The 20,544-nt window shown below is 46.9% G+C and overlaps 1 protein-coding gene across 2 annotated transcripts in view; it reads right to left on the bottom strand.

The window, feature by feature from the left end:
* The window catches only part of NT5C2 (5'-nucleotidase, cytosolic II), a 62,957-nt gene that overhangs the window by 1,713 nt on the left and 40,700 nt on the right, over positions 1–20,544 (bottom strand). The window contains exons 4-17 of one of the 2 annotated variants that reach the window (XM_082310355.1): positions 12,285–12,402; positions 10,774–10,869; positions 9,378–9,469; positions 9,166–9,223; positions 7,745–7,838; positions 6,677–6,730; positions 5,411–5,494; positions 4,618–4,659; positions 3,426–3,533; positions 3,014–3,080; positions 2,175–2,345; positions 1,260–1,311; positions 950–1,010; positions 205–381 (exon numbers count right to left, since the gene is read on the bottom strand). In XM_082310355.1, the coding sequence (XP_082166481.1) occupies positions 205–381; positions 950–1,010; positions 1,260–1,311; positions 2,175–2,345; positions 3,014–3,080; positions 3,426–3,533; positions 4,618–4,659; positions 5,411–5,494; positions 6,677–6,730; positions 7,745–7,838; positions 9,166–9,223; positions 9,378–9,469; positions 10,774–10,869; positions 12,285–12,402 (1,274 nt within the window). Of the gene's footprint in view, positions 1–204; positions 382–949; positions 1,011–1,259; positions 1,312–2,174; positions 2,346–3,013; positions 3,081–3,425; positions 3,534–4,617; positions 4,660–5,410; positions 5,495–6,676; positions 6,731–6,832; positions 7,505–7,744; positions 7,839–9,165; positions 9,224–9,377; positions 9,470–10,773; positions 10,870–12,284; positions 12,403–20,544 lie in introns of those variants that run through there. The other variant, XM_082310356.1, reaches the window with a different exon arrangement.

Here is a 20,544-nt window from a genome sequence, read left to right as displayed (position 1 = left end):
AAGGGCTGTCCCAGTCCCAGGGTAACTCCCTGAGGCAGATGGAGAGCAAACCCCAGAGCGTGACCCTTTGGCCCATGGTGCATCAAATGCCACCCAACCCTCCAAGGTGCCGTTCCTGCTGCTTGCGGCTTGTGGAAATGTTAATGAACACAAGCGCGGGCACCTTTGGGACCCCTGCCCACCTCCCCAGGGTCTGCAACTCACCAGGACGTGGGCGGCTCTGAAGAGGTAGCTGAAGGGGTAGTAGAGGAGGTTGATGAAGGAGGCTGCATAGAGATCAGCGTAGCGCATCACCTGGCTGGCAAACAGGGTCTGCCGAGAGCCGCTGCGGAAAAGGCTCCCCATCATCCCGTAGCACATGTCCATGTCGTGGGTCACTTTCTACAAGCAAAGGGCAGGTTAGATCCTGGGCCAGGCGGGCAGCAGCGTGGAGCCACGGCAACGCTGAGTAGAACACGCTGAGGGCTGGGGGGCTACATGAGATCTGCAAGGATCTCCAGCAAGGCTTTCTGTGCCCCTGTCCCGTGGCATCAGAGCACAGCCCAGTCCCAGCTAACAGAGGGAAAGGCAGCAGCGGGCTCAGGGCCAGCACCCGCCCCAGGCTGGCGCCCCAGGCTGGCACCCCAGGGCTGTCTGAACCAGAGGCCACAGCCCCTCCAAGCCTGTGTGTGCCAGCGCCGCGTTCTGCAGCAGTGAGCACCGTCAGTCAGTGCTGCTGCGTGCATGAGGAAGGAGACCCTGTTCCAGACCAGGCTGCCTTTCAGGAGTGCCAGTGACACCAGTGAGCTGAGAAGCTCCTCCATTTGCACCCACAAAGACAGAACGGCTTTGCCAAGCCTGCCGTGCCCACCCAAAGGCAGAGCAAAGCATTTCAGGGCTGAGCAGTGGGGTTGGGTTGTCAAGCCCTTTGGGATCCAAAAGGATGAAAAGGGATTTTTATGACTGGTACCTTAATGCGTCTCTGGATGGAGCTGATGTCAGGGCGTTCATTGCTGCTACTGTCCAGATGCCTAGTTACAGGCGAGAAGGTAAATACATGGTGTGAAAAGCCTTTCAGGACCAGATGCTGTGGGATGGGGGCTCGGGGGAGGGAGGCTGGTCTGGAGGGGAAGGCCGGTCTTGTGGGCAAAGCGCAGGCCTGAGTCAAAGCTCTGGCAGCAGTGCCGCTAAGCCAACCCCAAGGTTTCATCAGAGCCGCTCGTTAGCTGTCGCTAGGCTGGGAGAGGCAGCAGGAAAGTTGTCACTGTTTGAACACTCACTTGTATAGCTCGGCCAAGAAAATGTCCAGACTCTGCAGCTCTTCAAAAAGGGCTGGAAAATCCAGAAAAGAAAGGGGAAAAAGGTAAGTTTAAGCTGTTGAAATGAAAAGGGCTGAAAGCAAACCCACCATCCTGCCCACTCCCCTTGCATGGCGGTGGAGGGGCTCTGCATCAAGGAGCAGGGCATCTCACGGCCACTGTGCAGGGAGAGGGTTCAATCACGCTCTGTGCCACTGGCAGAGTTTTGGGCTTGGTTTCTCGTTGCCCATTTTGTTTCTGAGGCTGAACCCTCACAGCCCTCACCAAAACCTTCCATCCAGCCATGGGGCAACTTGCATAACCCCCAGACCTATTTACACACCAAAGGGCAAACCTGGGAGACAAGCAGTAGCGCTGGAGGATGGGAAACACACAGCACTTTGGCAGCAGAGCAGCAGAGGGAGCGGGAGGAAGGAGGAAGCAGCTGGTGAGCAGGGACTCCCTGCAGATGGGAGAGCAGTCATGGCTCAGGCATTACAGGGAGAAGAACCCAGGTGTCTTGTCAGATACTTTTTACCAGAGAAGCCATGGCTCCATACAGGCAGAGGGAGTGGAGTTTTTTGGGGCAGGGTTATGGATGAGGAACAACTCAACCCCACCCAGCTGCAGCTTCTCCCCCAGCCAAGTCAGCGCTTGGCTGATCATGCGCAAGCAGCCTGGGAAAGAGCACAGGAAAGGCCTGGGACCCCGAGGCCAGCCCACAGAGAGCTGCCCCAGCTCCTGCCACCAACACCCATACCCAGGGAAAAAGGACCGAAAGGAGAAGCGGCAAACCAGGGTGATCTCTCCCCTGTATCCTATGCCCTGGCAATCTCAGGGGTGCAGCACCAGGCAAGCAAGAGCAAAGCCTGGCCTGGGGTTTGCCCAGCTGCTGACCGCTTTTGTCTGTCCAGACGTGTAGCTCCTGCGCCAGCTCGGGGATCACCAGGAAGGTCCTCCAGCCCTGGCGCTTCTTGGATTTGAGGATGTCTCCAAAGATATGGTCTCCGATGTACAAGATATCCTTCCCTTTAGCCCCCAGCAGGTCACAGACTGTGTCTGAAGAGCCTGAGAGAAAAATGGCATGCCTCAGAACAGGGAGCCAAAAGGAAACGTGTGGCTCATTTCAGAGGGCCAGAGTTAGGGACAGATCAGGTGCATTTTCCTCCCAGAAACCTCCACTGCTAAACGTAGCACCCCTGCTTGGCCATGGCAGCACGGGACACCTGAGAGCTGACCCAGGGGCAGCTTTGCCCATGCACACCCCCCCATGAATGGCAGGAGCAGAGGGGCCATGCTGCCTCCCACCCCGTGTGAGAGTAATGGAGCCCTGGGCATCACAGAGAGCCCTGTATATCCACCCGCTGCCCTTCCCTGGCTCAGGGGACCCTCCAAGTGTGGTCACACTGGCGGCAGCGCCCTAAGTACAGCTGGGAACGTTGCATTGGGCCAGCTGCAGCTCCCCCTCCACCACAAGCCCTGCAGTGGCACTTCCCAGAGCCTCCCTGGCAAGGAAGAAAAGGGCACTTGAGGAGGAATGGGTCCATTGCTTCCCTGCATTGGGCAGCAGTGATGATGGAGAACTTCTGGTGCAGTGTGCAGAGGGCACAGTACACTGCGCTTTGGGAAACAACCTTGCCTAGCACCTGGCACAAGTCCTCTCACAGCCGGAGTGGCTGAAGGCCACGAGGGCGTGTCAGAGCCACTCCACAGGACAAGAAGGGTTCTTTCCTCACCTCCTGAGTACACGATGCCGTGCTGCAGTGGGCCAGTGTAGGTACCAATCTTCAGCTTTCCAGTCACCTGAGGAAGGAGACATTGCGTTAGTACAGAACAGCTGATGGTCTGGATCTTTTCTGTTCTATTGATAGTTTACTCTCTGTCTCTCTCATTCCCCGGCAGCCTAGAGGTGGCTTTCCACATTCTTTTCCTATTGCCACTTGCGGTACATTAGGGAAGCTACCAAAGCCTCGAGCTCTGCTGTGCCCCAGCTGACGGGGTTGCTCAGGAATCACTAAGAGAAGCCAGCCCACCATCTCTAGGGCAGGTCCTGTCTAAACACTGCGTTGCCCGTTGCCACTAAGAGATGACACACAGGAGGCGCACGAGCCCTTCCAGCCATAGAGGTACCCTCCATATGCCACTCACCGTGTCCACCTGCCGCAACACGGTGCCTTCCCCAAAGAAGAGGGGTTTTCGCGCATCCACCAGGATCAGGTCGAAGTAGGACTGCCATGGCCGATGGGCACTCCCAGGCTGCAAAGGCAAAACCAAATGCCAGAATCAGACACAACACAATCAACCACAGGGAGTTTAACCAGTGTCATTGTCCATAGCCATAGCCTGATGACATTGCTCATCCATCAAAATCCCCTAGCTTGTGCCTCTTGTACGATGCGGGGCTGCCAGTGCCATCTCCTAAAGCACTCCTCTTTTGTGGCAAGCCCATCCCAACGCAGCCTAGCAATGAGGACTGAGGATGTGGTGTGAGACAGGAGAACTGCACTCAACATCCATGTCACAGCACAGCTGCCATGTAAAGAGATGCTGTAAATGACACCGCTGCCACTGTTTCTGAAGGTGACATCCTGCATAGATCCAGACACATGCGACTTCACGGCTTTAGCCTTACAAGGCCATGCTGGTACATTTGCCAAAAGTGGGAAAATGCCTGGACTCGATTCCAGAGGGCACGGCTTTGAATCACAGCCCTGCCTGAAGGACACTGGGCATTCATGAGCCCTTTCTTCTCCATGCTTTCGCTCTTTCTGAGATCAAGACCACAGCAAGGAGCTATCAGTTGTGGCAATTTTCCATGTTTTGAAAATTTCTCCCTTGGCCACCTTCTACCTTTATAGCACAGTGTGAAAACATCTTTTGAGCGTGAGATAGCCTCCCACTGAGAAAGCAGTATAAATTTACCTCATAAGCTTCTCTCCAAAAGTTGTAGGGCTGAGTTTTGACCTCAGAAAACCAGAAAAAGTATGACTAAAACTTTTGGAGTTAACATCGTCAAGGCACAACGGCAATATGTTAGATGTTAGGCAAGATTTCTAAGAAACCTGGCTGCAAAATGCCACAGTTAAAATGTGTTATCACTAAAATAATGTTATCATTAACACAGATTATTGTTTGAGACCAGATGATGCCTCTTTTCTCTTTGTTATATTGTATTTGCTTTGATCCCATTCAAATAGGACACAAACCAGCAAGTGTATTTTAACCAGATTAAAGCAACTAATCCCATGCAGCCGATGAAGCAGGATTAAAATGCTTTCCAGCTACACAGATAATTAGGCACATCAGTTTCTATCAGAACTGCAGTCTAGAAATCACATACCTTTGGTCCATGTGGGAAGTCAAACAAGTAAGTCATAATTTTCTGAAAAACAGAAAGGAAGTATTCAAAGATGCGTTTTTAAACATAGATTTGTGTAGTTTATAAAAGCATACTTTTCTGCTTTTATCTTTTCAGGTTATAGAACTTTATTTTCAGGATTTACATGGAAGTCAGCATAAGATTTGGAGACAAAATGAATGGATGGAATTTAAAGTGACAGGAATTAAACCAGTAATTTTTATAATCAAAGGACACGTTTGCCTCAGGAAATCTGCACACTGCTTCAAGTATATCTTTCAATGCTTTAAAATGGCATATAAATCTTTGGATTAGCAGTGTTGCAACATCCTGACATTTACCTAGAGTTGAAGTAACCATGTGTATTCCTACGCAGCAGACGTAGGAAACATAGACGTTTCTGGCTCTTAGACCTCTCCAGGACCACGGCTTTGGTGACCTGTCTGTACTCAGACTATCTCACTTGAAAGGGAAGTTCTGCATTTTAAAGGATGCTGAAATCTAAAATGAGTATCACTTTCAGCCTTTTAATTGCTGAGTAACTGAATGAGGCACAGAGGGACTTAAGCCAGGCCCACACTAGGTCAGCAGCAGAACCAGGACTACAAAAGATGACTCAAGACCTAATCTGCATTCACCACTAAACCATCCTACACCTAGCTTAGAAAACACCCGATTCTCCACCAGAAGATGTCCTACCAAAACCCATACAAATGAATGGCTGGCTTTTGCTTATTCCATTATATATCGACACAATAATTCAAGCAGCACTTACGTCTGTGTATTTATAGTCGCTGTTTGTGACGAGAAACACCTTCCCAACTTCATTCATGCGGCTGAGCAGCAGTGGCAGCTTCCCCTGAAAGCCAAGGGATGTACAAGTCACACACAAAAGTTACAGAGATTCATTATGGGCAAAACACTCTCAACTATGAACCCACCAAACAAAACAAAGCAAATCAAACCATCAAGCAAGCAAACTCACATGTTTTGTACTGGCCAGAGCCAGGAAAGCTGCTGGTCTGTCCACATAACAGCCCTCCAGAGCACAGCCCAGGGGAGGAAGGCGAGGGGGAAGGGCTCGGCAGGGCTGCGGTGCCTTTGCCAACCACAGTGCCAGGCACCCTGTGCTGCTCCCACCTATCTGCTCCACGCCAGGCACGCTGGAGCAGCTCCTCCAGCTCCAAGTCCATTCCCGAAATGGGCCCAGAGGCAGGTGAAATCTGAGCTCACACAAGCCACGAGTTGGAGCGCATTATAATTCCAACCTCAAATTAGGGAGAATTTATTCCTGGGGCTATTTTTATTGAATCATAAATCTCAGTCCATTGCCAGAGTAGCTGATTACCTCAAGAACAGTTTCCTAAGAATTCTGCAGGCGTGTAACTAGAAACAAGGTTAACTGCTTTAAAGTGATATTCTACCACAGAGCTCATCTAAACTGAAGAATAATTATGCTGTAAGTGGTCCAGAGGGGCCTTGCACACTGCAGAGAGGGCAAAGGTAAGGGAACCACTGGAGCTTGCTCAATTACATGTGCTGAACACACATTTTGGGGCTATCAAGAGACTGGACACTGGTGAGTCTTTCAGGATCTTTCCTCCAGTCTCTCATGGTTAAACGCATGTAACATTTTTGTTGGATGGATAAGGAATACTTCTGTCTAAAAAGATGCTCATCTGTTGCTTTTTAAAAAGAGGTCTGCTTGGGCAGAGAAAACATGGGCAGGGAACATGGTTGCTTTCACCACCAGAAGAAACAAGACGAGCCTTGCCAGCACATTCACCTGTGTCCCGTGATAACATTTCCTCTGGCTTTTATATTTTACGTAAAAAACGTGCACGTGAATACGAAATCATGTGGATCGCTGGCTCAGAATAAAGGCTGCGTCCGAACTTTCCAGTTTGTCTTTGGTTATTACAACAGAAATCACAGCGTTATCTGTTTTGTGATTTAGTAAAGCAAATCAGCATGTTTATTTCTTGCCTGCTTACTCAGTATAGAATGTCACGTAGCACAAGTAAAGTAACTTCACACTTACATCTTTCACCACATACTTTTCCAGATTCTCAAGGGTCTTTTCCTTGAGCGATCCCTGAAATAGAAACAACAGAACCCAGTGAGGTAATGGAAACTCATGCTGAGACATCAAAGTAATGGCAACTTTCACACTTTAAAATGCTGTGAAAGTACAAACCAGGGCGAATCTGAACCAGTGACTCTAGAGATGAGAGGCTTTGAGTAGCAGGGACCATCACAAACTCTGTGATCCATCGATTCCCTCACCATGGTAAATAATCCACTTCAACAGCATTTTAACCCTTTCAGAAGGGAATACAATAGAAACAAACAAAAAATAGATTTGCCATACCAAACAAGACAGTCAACGACCTGTCTCCAACACTGACCATAATGCTTTACTCAAAGGCCAACTCCAACATGTATCACACAACACTGCATAAGGAAAGAAAAATATATTCCTGACTTCTGCATGGCTAAAAGGACCACCACAAGTACAACTGTGAGCAGAGTTCTCCTGTGATGGTTCTCCATCCCACCCCAACAGTCCTCTTGAATGAGGAAGAACAAGAAAATCAGGTCTTTAACCAGATGTTAATGCTCACAAAATTATATTCTAAATTTGTGCACAAGTGCGTGAAAAAGATGAACTGCCTCTCCTCTCTAAATAGAGAAGAGCTGATGTATTTCTCTGTTTAATTCAGGTACTTTTCAGACAATGTAAGATAGTACCAATGTAAACCATTTATAGTAAAATGCTGTTTTAATAATTAGGACAATGTACAAGCTGTGGACTCTAAGTGCAAATACCCTCATGGTATCACATTCTAAAACCCGTGAATTACAGTATAGAAATGGAATCTGGGCACAATAAAAAGGAATAGGAAGCCAAGACAGATATGTTCCAGTACTAGGAGGGCAGTCGATATCTTGACTTAGCACATACAACTGCAATTTGTTATTTGCTCACTAGGCGGCAAAGCAGGGCTCTTGCCCAAAAGTGGAATAACACATCTTAACTCATGACTTACACACCAGTTCCTCTAACTCAGTTACAAATACAGACGTCCCAAGGAGTTCTTGCAATCACCTTGTAATGAACCCAGTCAACAGCATCTCTGACATCCTGGAACATACTCCTGAAGGACATGAAGAGGTCTCCATCCTTAAACCCTGTTTCACAGCTGTGAGGAGAAAGAACAGAGATTGTAGTGGCCAATCGCTGTTTCTTACAAGGTAAGAAACACGTCAAGGAGACAGACAGTTCAAAATGTTGTGGAGCTTGTGTTTTCATCCTACCATAATGGTTTCTTATTTACTACTTTACCATGGCTCAGATTTGAAAGAAGGCTACAACCAGAGTTTAATAGGATCTGAGTGTTACCCAAGAACATTTGTTTAAAATTTTAGGATGTAAGTTCCTAACTCCACGGGCCTGTGCCTCCATAGCAGTACTACAGCTTTCTGTGACTGCAACTCTTATTTCTCCCACACAGTATTATAAGAAGGAAAAAAGACCGAGACTGTGCAGTTTGCAGCATTTTACAGAAGATGAATGGTACTGAGAAAGCAGCAGAGTGCTGCTCTTTCTCCCTCTTTCCAACACTAAAGAAGGGGGTGCCATGGAAATCACCTAAATGTAATACTCACGGCTGAGAGGAGGAACTAATTCTATGTTGAACAGTTAGAGTTAACATGAGAAATTTCCTCTACAAGATACTGTGGAGGTATCTTTGAGACACCCATGGGAGTTTGCATCAGAAGAAATCAAGGAGGATTAAACAGAGCTGTATTTATTACGATAGCAATCACCATGCCTGTCCTGAGAGGGGACACTTCACCTGATGGATTTTTGGCATCAACAGTTCCTCTGCTCCCAGGTAAAATCCCATTAAATCTTTGCCTCCTACTCACATAATACGTGAAGATGACCCATCACATGAGTGAGCAGCACAGCAGCATTCACATTTGCCAGTTCAAACCGCAGCTTGTTTTTATGCTTATACCTATTTGAAAGGTAGGTGAATACTCATGCTGCACAAACAGCCTTTTACACCACACTGTGCCTGAGCATTTCACCTTTAAGTGAACAAAGGCCTCAATTATGACATGAGGGAATTGTGGTAACTTGGCTGGGGAAATTTAGCCTTTCAGTTACCAGTTCAAACATGGCTCCAATGGACATGGGTTCAAAATGAGCTGTCTGGTACCTGTAATCGCCCTGTAATAAGTGTGTGATCTTGGAAGCTGGTCCAAATACCAGTGTCAGTCATTATGGTGATACTGATATACTCTGTGAAGGAAACCCTCATAGCCAGTCTCTGCTGTATACACACATCATCTTGTCACCACTAAATTCTCTTACTGTCAAAAGAATAAAAGGCCTGAACTTTTCCCCACCAAAACCACTTGAGGGGCCTCCACTGATATTAAGAACAGCTCCATCTGTGCTGTATTTATAATAACAATCTTACTCTACCATCAGCACCTCAAACCAGAGGGAATACATACCTAGTGTACCGGTCACAGTTAGTAAAGAAATCCACTAGGCAAGCCAATAGGTAGGTCTCTGCAAAGCAAGCAAGCAAGATTTTAAAACAAGGATAACATCATACGGCCAGCTAACTTAGGCCCCGTGCCCAAAAGAAGAACGTTCATGTAAAAAAAAATAAACGAGTACAGCATTAGCAGAGCTTTACTGTATTGGTTCACATTAGACTCACCTGGTAGATTGAATAACGTGTTCAGAATGTAAAACCTATCTGTGTCATCCCTCTGGATAAATTTATTTGGGTATTGATCCCGTGTTTCAGGCCTGAGAATAGATAAGGTGGAGAAGAATGAAACCACAAAAAATAATGACAATAGAATGTGCTGACCTACAAAATACAGATGTGGCAGGGTCCATTAACTAGAGTCTGTTGTGCTTTAATCAACACGCAGCTTTCCCATGTGCACTAGCGGCACAAGAGCAAAACGGCATCCACTGGTGTTCCCTTCACCGAGCTGGCTCCGGCAGAGCCAGGCACAAAGCCCTCGTCGCTGAGTCAGCAAGCTGAGCAGAGCCCACACAGGGAAACAGAGTGGTCGAGAGTCCAGAACTCGACCTTAAACCCCACGCTGTTGGCTATGAGGATGCCTTAAATCATCTGCACTTTCATTGTTTGCTTATCTTAAACTTTCCCCCACTTTCCATATGTTGCTTTACACTCCCCGGAGCAGGAGGCTTGCCTGGGGCCCTCTGCAATTAATCAGCAGGGTGGCGATGACTAAAGTAATTGAATTATTCTGGTTTTCTTCATTTCTGCAGCTTCTGAAGATCACCTCTGACTCAAAGAGGAACTTGAGTGCATGTATAAGGGCTTTTTCTAAATTTTGGCTTCCTGATGTAAGGACTTAGAGGCCTGCAATGACAAGGCTTGTCACCTTGGGGGCCCTGAGCTAGCCTGCGCTTGCCTTCCATCCATCCACCCTTGCAGCAGGGATACGAGGGGATTTGCTGGGACACATCAGGCACGTAGCACTGCGGTCCCCTCTGCTTCCTAAAGCTCCTTCTCTGGGGCAAGAGGAAGGCAAGCAGCCCAGGAAGGCTGCAGGAAACAGCACGCAATGCCTCACTTCTGACACCCTCAAAGGCCACAAACACAAAGGGGCAGAGAATGCTTGTTCCTTCCCCAAGCCAGCTCAGGCCCTCAAACTTTCTTAGCAATGGCTGTGGAGTTAACAGTCTCACAGGGCACAGGTCCTCTCGGCTCCCAACAGCCCTCACACAATGGCTTTGTCTTAACTGACAAGCTGCTGGTGTTGAACTCTGCCAGGACAGGTGAACAGCCCCGGGATTACCCCATCAACCCCTTCCCACAGCACACTTTTGTCTATTCCCAGCACACTACAGACGTGCCTGTGCCGGCACAGACCTTTCCTCTATAAACACCCTGGGCTGTTGCTGTCTCTGGGATCCTCAACGCATCCCCAGTTAATCCTGGAGCTGTAGGAACACCAATACAACATCTGCTGTCAGTGGAGTCCCTGTGACTCCTTATACAATGGGTGCCCTGAGGATCAGTGACACAAAAGAGCCCATTAAGTCCAAAAGAACAGCCAAGAGTCAGCACTCACCCTCTGAGGAAATTAAAGCCATGTGCACACACTAGGAGGTTCCCATAGGCATCAACTTTCAACAGGTTTCCATAGTGGGTATCAAACACCAGGCCTCTGTTAAGAAAGCGATTTAAGATATGAAGGAGAGAGCATATTAAGCCGTGACCATTTTAACAGCAGTTCTTTCCAAATCAGCTCTAGAACAGCCTGCTCACTTGGCGTGGGGCATCAGAACAGAGTTGCTGTTATTATGCAGATGGGTTCCCTGCTGTCCCTTTTACCTGGCTGCAGGCGAGCAACAAGAGCCCTGCATTGCCCGGTGAAAGGCACAGCTGACCTGCTCTCCACAGACTTGAAAACGGAACCGTTTAACCGGCAGAGGCTTAGCTATGCACATACCAGGGAAGATGTGGGCCTCTTCCACAGGGTCACGAATCTGACACCTGTGTTTGTGGTTCCCTGACAGCCCTGCAGGGCTGCAAGGAAGAGCGAGGTGTGATAAAGGAATTTCTCCCCTCTTTTTCATTGCTCTGTCACAGGCAGAGCCAGATGGGGCATCTAACTATTGCACAAAATGCTTTGGACATTCCCGGTTCCAACTCCAGCAAAACTGTCTCACTTAACTAGTAGCTTGCATCTGGAGAATGCAGCCTTCCCACAGAGACATCCTCTCTGTCCCCTCCCTGGGATGAAGGCAGTGGATTTAATGGAGTCTTCATCACAGGTCTGTGAAGGGCTACTGTCTTGTTACAGGGATGGGCACACCCAGCAACAGTCTCAGTGTAAAAGATGCTGAGAGGAGGGAAGGAAGGGGGCTGCCAGACTGAAAACTGGAACAACAAGCCAACAGACCCTCTGGTCCAGTCTTTTGTAAAGAAGCTCCAAAGGAGTGTCAAAAAAGCAAAATCCAGCAAAGGCACAAGTGGAAACAACTTAAAGGCGCAGAGTTAGATCAAAAGCCTTGTTTAAAACAAGCAATGTCCTTTTTACCTCTGCTACCAGAAGACAAAATCTAAGAATTTAGTAACTTTGCACCATTAACTTTGCTTTCGGCCGTTGATTCATCTAGACAAGTGAACTGGATTGGTCCCTCTTTTATTGTTGTTTACTGTCAGCTTAATTTTCAGGATGTCTTATGCACCAGGACACTATTAATTAAAATAATTACGGAAAAATGTTCTGAGACATTCTAGCAGCCTCATGGACAGTAACAGATCCTTCTCCCCTTAATTTTGATTTAACTCCCAATCCAATTGTGTCTCCGCTGTCTTTGCTTTGAAAGGTTATTTTTGGACCATGTTTTCAGCAGGCCTCTTTTCTTGCACACTCCCTCTTTGCTGGCATGGATTCATGTGTGCAAAGGCCCTCCACATACTGGAGCAGTCTGCTCCCTTCCCCACGATCTGTGGTCAACCACAGGCTTCACAGGCACAACTCGGAAAACCTGGCCTCACGTGTTGCCTATGAACTTTACAGAACAAATATTCAAGGCCTCAAGCAGGCTGGGTCGGTATCTGTTAGTCATTTACCTGGTAGGGAATGCAGGATCATACACAAAATTGAGCAGCTCATGAGGGTATCCAATGGAAACTAATCTTTCTACGGTCAGGTCAAATCCAAGAGATTCGTATTCAGGGGATTTATACACTGTACCAAGATGAGATTTCAGTTAGAAAATTTGCAAACAGCTAGGGGGTTAAACAAGAAGGCAGTTAAAAGTAATGTACCCGTTCGCCCTCCTCCCTCCTCCACATCACACGTTCCCTTCTTCGCTCCTGCCCTTCGCTGCCTCAGGACCCCAGCCCGCAGCCACGGTGGAATTAGCTCATGCTCCAGGACTGCAGTCGAGCGGAGCCGCAGTTCAGGTTTCAGCAGCAGAGTGCACCAGATGAAATATCCATCGGTCTATCACAGCTCTCTGCATCAGGAAAAATGTATTTCAAACTGCAGCTCCTCTCCCTGCAGTCCCATTAGGCAGATGCGTGAACGCTCCCTGTTCCACCTGCTCGGATCGGGTTTTGGTTTGCTGTGTTTTTGCACGGCTGATGAAGAAACCAATAAATTTTGGGAACACATGTATTCATGGTTAGAAAGCCTGAAATTCATCACTGCTGTGCTACTGTTACTGCTCTGGATACAATCCCAAAGCTTAATATTGTCTCCAGATTTCATCTCAGGAGAATTTATGTTTGCTGCAGGCTAAGTTAGCTTGAAGGTAGAGCTGTCAAGTTAACATACGATTTGTTTGTTAATAATACCATATGGTACTGTAAAAATCTGTTAGCTATTACCCTTGTGCATCAAAATGCTACTCTTTTAAGCAAGCTTACTGTTCTCACATTTCAGAGGAGCTGCTCATCTGTGACACACACCTTAGCTCAATGCAAAAGAAATGGACTTGTTCAACCAAGTCATTCCTACCATCAGGCCTTGTCTTCTTCCTGAAAATGTCCTTCCCATGTACTGGAAATGTTACTGCTTAATCAGATCATTAAATTAACATTTAACAGGAAATCACTGTGTTTCTATAACAGACGGAAATCACTGTGTTTTGCTGATGGTGTGTTTACATTTGCAGCATGTCGCTGTCTTCAATTGGTCCTAAGATGTAACAAGGTCAAATACAACCCCTGAGTGCAATGAGGGTTGGTTCGATGGGCCCAACTGTCTCAAACACTTGAATATTTCAAATTTAGCTGAGTAAAATACAAAAATGTGCAAGTTACACAGTAAGCTCGTTAGAAGACAGACTGCTTTTCCTGAGAGAGATCTAGCACATCTGTGGGCCTCACAATATGTATTAATACACATTGTTACTGCCCAGGTAATCACCACCGTCTATATACTGTGGAATACAGAAGCTCAATCTGAGAGGAGAAAACAAATATATAAAATACCACAAAAATACTAAAAAGGCAAGGACTATAGAAGAAACAAGACTGTCAGAAGACTCAGATCATAGTAATCATGACAGAGGGCTCCCATATCTCTTAATATATATAAAAAAGCACCAGAATCTTAAGAGTTAATTTTCCCCATTAAACTAACACCATTAAAAACATAATAAGCAAACCTGTAATGTTCTTAAACAGATAACTAAAACCAATAAAACAGTTATCAAAATCTTCAAGCAATATTATACCGATAGCAAACATCAACAACATTCAATGCACGTAGTCTTTTCTGTCCTTTAGGAAAGGAAGGATTGATTGAGCTATAGATAGGAATAAGCAATCAAAAACCACAGCTAATGAAGAAAGCAGTGACTGACAAGGCAATTCTGGGGAGTGAGCTAGAGTTGGAGGGAGCAAAAAGGCAGTTAGGTGATGAACAACATTGTGAGAGTGACACCAGAGCATCACCTGGAAAAAGGAATTCCTCCGATGCAGGACAGTAAAGGCACCTCCCAGGGAAAACGGTAATAAATACACCTGCACATACTCTTGGAAGGTGAAAGCACTGCAAAGCTCCCCGTTATGTGAAGCAGCCTCCAGTCCCCGACTCTGTCCATGAAGCTGCTGCACTCCTCCCCATTAGCTTCCTGGGAATTTGACCATGTTACCAACTTATCCATAAAACATCACTCCCAAACAAAAAATTTCTCCAAGGAAACCCTGCTCTTTCTGAACTCACCAACCATGGTGATGCTGCCCAGACACAAAGAATCTCAAGGAGCACGTTGGCATCTCCTCTGGACCAAGCAGAAGTCGTTCAACAGCTCCAGCAGAGCCCTTCCAGGGAAACTGTAGGGCTCTCCGTCAAACAACCTGTGCATCTTGTTAACACTCCACCAGAGAACGGCTGTGGTGGGACATGTGGCCAGCTGCTCACAAAATGCCCTCACTCAATTTCTTCGTTTCTGTATCTGCCTCTCTGTCTTAGATTCATCACTACAGACCTCCTTTTAACTCTCTGAGTCTAAGGGAACGAGCTGAAGCAGCAGTACGAAAAAGGCTGAAGAACAGGTATCAACGTCAGCCTTCATCATCCCAAGTCTCTGTTGAGGCAGTACTGTAACAGAATTAATCTGAATGCTTCTTTTTGCAGGGGCAGTTATTCTCCTTACCTCTCAAGCTCTAGATTTTGCTTCCTTGACGTCTCTTTGAATAAAACTAAACTACTAGCTCATTCATGCCTCAGCTCCCTTCCCTATTTTTCCACCACTCCACAATTTCTGGAAAATGAAAGCCGCCTCCTTGATACACGAACTAAACAGAGACACGGGAAACTGAACTCCTGGAAACGGGAAAGGGACAATAAACATTCTCCAGTTACCATCGTACTTACTGTTCAAGATAAACTTTCCTTTAATTAGACACACAGCTGGGAACAGACTGAAAGCTCACCAAGCCCACCTTGACAGCAGCCTACACCACAGCAAATGCTGTATCAATCGGTACGAGCCACAACCCACTGACATTTCTCGTAAGCTGTGCGAATGCCTGTTTCAGTAACGTCAGCTTCCAGGCAAACAAACGATCCACCTCCTTCAGATCAAGTCTGAACAGGCCAACACTGCTGCAACTATGGCAGCACATTCGGGGAAGATGTCCCAGTTATATGCATTACTAGATGAAAAAATGTATTTCAATACTGTACTCGGGGCTGGTTGCTCTCTCTCGTATCTTATTTACTTCAGGCATCCGAGGGGAAAAAGAATAGACAGGACAGATCAATATTTTTTTCTGCAGCTGCATAACGAAAAAATAGTTTTAAACTTTCCTGGAATATCCCCCTCCCTCAGACCTGGATGCTGAGACCGCAGGTGGAGATAATTTGTGTGCCATGGCGATGCCATGAATTCAGCTATTTGCCATGCAGCGTCTCCCATGCTCAGCTCTTTCACCCAGCTGAGAGGGACCCAGTCTTCAAGCATCCCCAGCGCTGTGACAGGTGAAGAGGCAGAGCCACGAACCCATTTTCAGAACGTCCTTGCCCAAGGCAGACAGGACGACAGTAAAACCAAAGCACATGCTAAAACTTATTCTGATTTCTTTTTCTCTTTCTTACTGCTTGATGGCCATGTCTCTGCCGCTATGCCAAGTCCCCGGCTCCAGAGGACCACGTTATATGTCCATGTTCCAACACAGGCAAACGCTTCAGCAGCGCAGGGCAATCGGCACCCAGCGCTCGTGGATTATGCAACCGGGGTGGAAAGAAAACAACCAAAGGTTTAAAAAAACCAGAAGCCAGTTGACAGCATTTCAGTCTCCCCTTAATACTATCACTTGGCTTAACATTATACAATTGAAAGGTAAAAAGCAGTACCCCAGGAGTGAACGTTGCAAGCCTTCAGGTCTGTGATGAGTGCAGGCACCCCTTACACGATACGTGCTAGGAGGGAAGCCGATCTGGAATGAGCAGGGGTTGTGCAGTAAGGTATGCAACTCTCATGCATTTGTGTCGTCGTTTTTACCTTTGCTGCCAAAACACATACAGTAACAATTTTATAGCCTTCCTGAAAAGGGAAAAAAAAAAGAAAAAAAAAAAAAAAAAAAGACCTCTACAGAGGCTCCAGTTTATGCAAAATGCTGCTGCCAGGATTTTAACTCACATGAGGCAGATGCAGATTCAGAGTGTCACTCCAGTCTTGACGGAGTTACACTGGGCTCCCCTGTTAAAGAAAAAAATCAGACTGATTTTAAAACTGCAACAGCTCTATGCCATGTGGGACTGTATCTGCTGGAGCTCTGTCCTCCGGTAAGCGCAGAAGCCAGCCTGGCAGCTATTCCAAGTACACTTACAACTGATTTATAGAGGAGGCACAGTTGGTAATCGTGCATCCTGCAGGCAAAATTCTGTCCTCATATCCACAAAGCAGTCTTACATCATCAGCTCAGTGGTAATTAGGAGGAAGAGGCTACAAGCACATTGCCCAAGTGACACAAACCCTTCGAGTTTCTCTCAGACGCAGAGCAACTGGTTCAAGGAAGGGTCTCGTGCTCTTTTTGGGGCTTTGCCATCATTGTCCGTTCCTCAGTCGGTGAGAGATTGCTCCTTTCAGGGCACTCACTTTCTTTCACACCACAAAACGCCTGCACGTGTCAGCACAGGAGACTCGGGAGACTGAGTCAGGAGCTACTCCAGGAATCTGAGAAGAGAATTTTGCCCTACATCTGAAGGCGTTCCCAGCAAGAGCCTCGCACACCGGGTCAGTCTGACGCAGCACATCTAAATTCAATTCTATACTTCAACACGCTTACGCTTGGGTTTTTATGTGCAAAGCCTTGCAGGATAAACCGGTACCAAACCTGCACATAGTGCTGCACCGTACCGCAGCGCACTGGTCTGCAAGCACGCACACAGTAAGAAGACCAGACCTATTCTGCAACTTACAGGTATGCACAGAGTAACCAGCAATAACTTTGACATCCAATTTGCACTAAATACAAAGCTGAACGAGTTGGGATGATGTTGCAAAAAGGACCCGCAGAAGTATGCAGACCTCCTGGAAGGCTTCTCTGAAAATAAGTGTTTAAAGCCTGTTTTGTTTCTAAATGAATAGCTGGGGAAGGCTGTAGTGCATGTGATGGCTCTTTTTAAGCTGTGGGGAGGAGAAAGCCCTTCAAGTGCTGCCCATTTCTTTCCTTGTTCCTCCTCCATACACACAAAGATTTCAAATTCAGGCAGGGCAGCTTCTCATTGAAGATGTAACATGGTTTCTTCCACGGCTTGTCGATGCTTCTTACAAGCTAGTCACGGATCATAGGAGAAAAGCAGAAGCTAACATTACAATAACCACCCCTTTTTGCACTGCTTCAGCCATGTCACTTTTGTGAGATGTATTTGCTGTCTCAAACTGCACTCCAGCAAGCCAGTCCTGCCTAGCCATTTTATTTCCGACCACTACAGACTTGGTGCTGGTAAAAGCCCTGAATTGAGAACAGTAACAACAGGCTGATTTCCCACACCACCAAGGCAGCTTTGCGGAAGCAGCTCCTCATTGCCAGCACCCTGGTTTAGGAAGGGAAAGATGAGCTCGGGAGGTTGCTGCAATAGCAACAGAAGCCCGCAGAGTGAGCAGCTCCTCTGGGGAGAGAGGCAGGGCGAAGACTATTAAATGATGACCTGAAGTCTCATTCATCCCTGTCTCTGGTTTTTCCCCATCTGTCACTCCCTTTTGCCAGTGTGCTCTCCTATGACGTCCTAGCATCTCCTCAAGGAGTTTCATCCCTTCCATCAGCCAACTCCTCGCCTGCCTTCCCTCCCCGCTGGAAGCCGAGAGCAGCCCAGGGAAAGGTGCTCGCAGTGCCCCCAGAAACACCCCGCATTGGCAGGGGACTTCACAGGAGCAGCTGCTTTCTGCAGCTGGTGCATTGCCTGCTCTGGTCCTTTGAGCACATACCAGCTCGACTCCTTCCCCATGCAGGTGCTGAGAGCACTGTCTGCACTGTGAGCTTCCCAATCCTTAGCCTTGGCCACTGAGAGTCTCTTGGGAACTGAAACACCTTAGTCTACCCACACTGTTTTGGTTGGCAGATGAAACTAATTGGCTTTTGTCTTTCAGGTGTTCAGATAAGATCAGTATGTCTCAAACTGGAGGTGATGACCTCCTCCAAAGGGTTGCAAAAAGCTTTAACAAACACTCAGTCTTCAGAAATTTTAGCCGCTATCTGGCTTCTCCAGAGGTCACACAAAGACAGATAAGCCAAAAGGTGGACAGATAATGCAAGGGCGTTTAGCCTTTCCTCTGAAGCACAGGAAATGCAGCCCAATTACTTTGTGTTAAGTCTTGAAGAAATGGAAGTAAAATAACTAGAAACAGGTTATTTCAGTTGCTGCTTATTCCCCAGTGAGTAAGACATGCAAATCAGGCAGTTAGGGACATCTATGGACAGGTGGGTAGCTAGTATCCAGATTTATTACATCTCAGGCACAACATGCATAATTAAACTTGTGCAAATACATTTCTGAAATTGCACAAACCTGACTTAAAGAGCAGGATCAAAGTGCTGCTCATTTTAAATGCTGATCCATATTCTGAATTGCACCACAAATAAATAATGCAAGTATGTATTATAAACAGATTTATATCAATGTTGTGCTGAGGAAAAGTGCTTAGTTAAAGCCTTGAGGACCAAGATCCCTTTTTATAACCCCATCCCCTATAACAGTACAAGTATCTATGTATCCTGCCTCAACAATGTCTATCAAATGAGATCTTAGACTGGTGTTCCAAAATAGGACAGATCTATCCCCAGAACTCTCCATTCTGTCAGCATCTCTGCACGTAGCCCTGAAACTGGGCATTTAGTGCCAGCTACCGCCAGGATGTCTGTGACAGTCACCCCTCCACAACCAACCATGCCGCTGACTATTTCACGCAAGCACCAAATACTCATTCCCTGGCACTTCACCCAGCCTGCAACTCCAGCTGAGAATCCAGAGGGAAACAGTGAGTGACCAGTCCTGGAGGTGTTTGGGACACTGGACTTAACTAAAAAATAAACCCTACTGAAGCAACAATACCAATTAAACATACTAGTAAGCATTGGGCAGGCATTTCACGTACTGCCATAGTTTGAGGAAAGTTTGTCTCAGCTGTAGGGTGAGGGGTCTGAGGATCCCCAGAAGTAACCAGGTAGTGAAGAATGCTATCTGACCTCTATATACTGACCCTCCTTTCAGGTTATCTATTATCTTCGTAACTCGTTACAGAGCAATGCCACTTTTCATATATATAATTAGGAAAGAAGAGGATTTATGCTCTATAATACTAATGACTTCCAGGGTTACAGGGTCTTTTCTAACCCTGTTACAGGGTCTTTTCTAACCAGGGGAGGTGTTGTTGGACACTGTCACTGAAACATAACGAAAGGGAAACGGTAACGTTTCAAGCTACGCTGCTCTCTAAGTTAAAATAATTCATTACTTACACAGGAAGGAATCTGAAATGTCATGTTTAAGTTTCACACCTGGGTGTTAGCTTCCCTTTGGTTTTGACAGCGGAGTCAGACTGCTCAGCTGAGGCCAGGCTCACTCCTGGCTTGCACAGCCTGGCAGGGTGCTGCCATTTTGCACTGGAAAAACGGCAGAGGATTTTCTTTTCCATGAGAACTGGAAACCCTGCAGAGGTAGCTGTACTGCAGGAGCCTTCGTACAAACACACTCAGCTGGCCTGGCAATCCCAGGAGCGCGGGTAAGCACAAACCTCCGGCTCCCCTTGCCTTGCGTTTCTCTTTCCAAAGACCCATCAAGTGCTACCTCAACTTCTGCCACGGCTGCTGCAGACATTTCACTTCACAGCATCCTCGCCGGACACGAAGGGACAAACAGACACTCCCATTTAAAGCCCTGGTTGCGTACAGCACTGGTTTCAGTTCATCTCTGCCCACGTAAACACGTGCCTGCTATGTGCCTCCCTGCGTGCAGGGCAACGGAGTCGTGCACATTTGTGCTGTGCCGACCTGGGAGCTCAGTGCCTGTAAACAAACTGACAAAGTGGTAAACGTGCCTAATTGTAACCACAAGAAATCCCAAAAGAAACCCATGGGACAACTCATATGTTTTCAATTAGGAACATGGTGAATCACTGACTTGTCATTTGTTTATGGACTCAGCTGAACTGTGACCATGAAGGATTTGTCTACGGTCAAAACAAGTTGAAATACAGCCAGGAACAGACCTCAGTCCTCTTGACTCTTGGGTTTTGATTTTAACCACTAGACCATACATAAAAATGCACTGTATTATGCAAAGCAGAATTGTAGTATTTCAGCCTATACTTAAATTGAGTTTTCATAGTACCAAACAAACAAAATGGGTAGCAACAGTATGTTTTGTTTCTTT

The sequence above is a fragment of the Platalea leucorodia genome (assembly GCF_965183815.1).
Source record: "Platalea leucorodia genome assembly, chromosome: 4".
In the NCBI taxonomy this organism is placed as follows: Eukaryota; Metazoa; Chordata; class Aves; order Pelecaniformes; family Threskiornithidae; genus Platalea; species Platalea leucorodia.
This window is presented reverse-complemented; position numbering and strand designations above follow the sequence as displayed.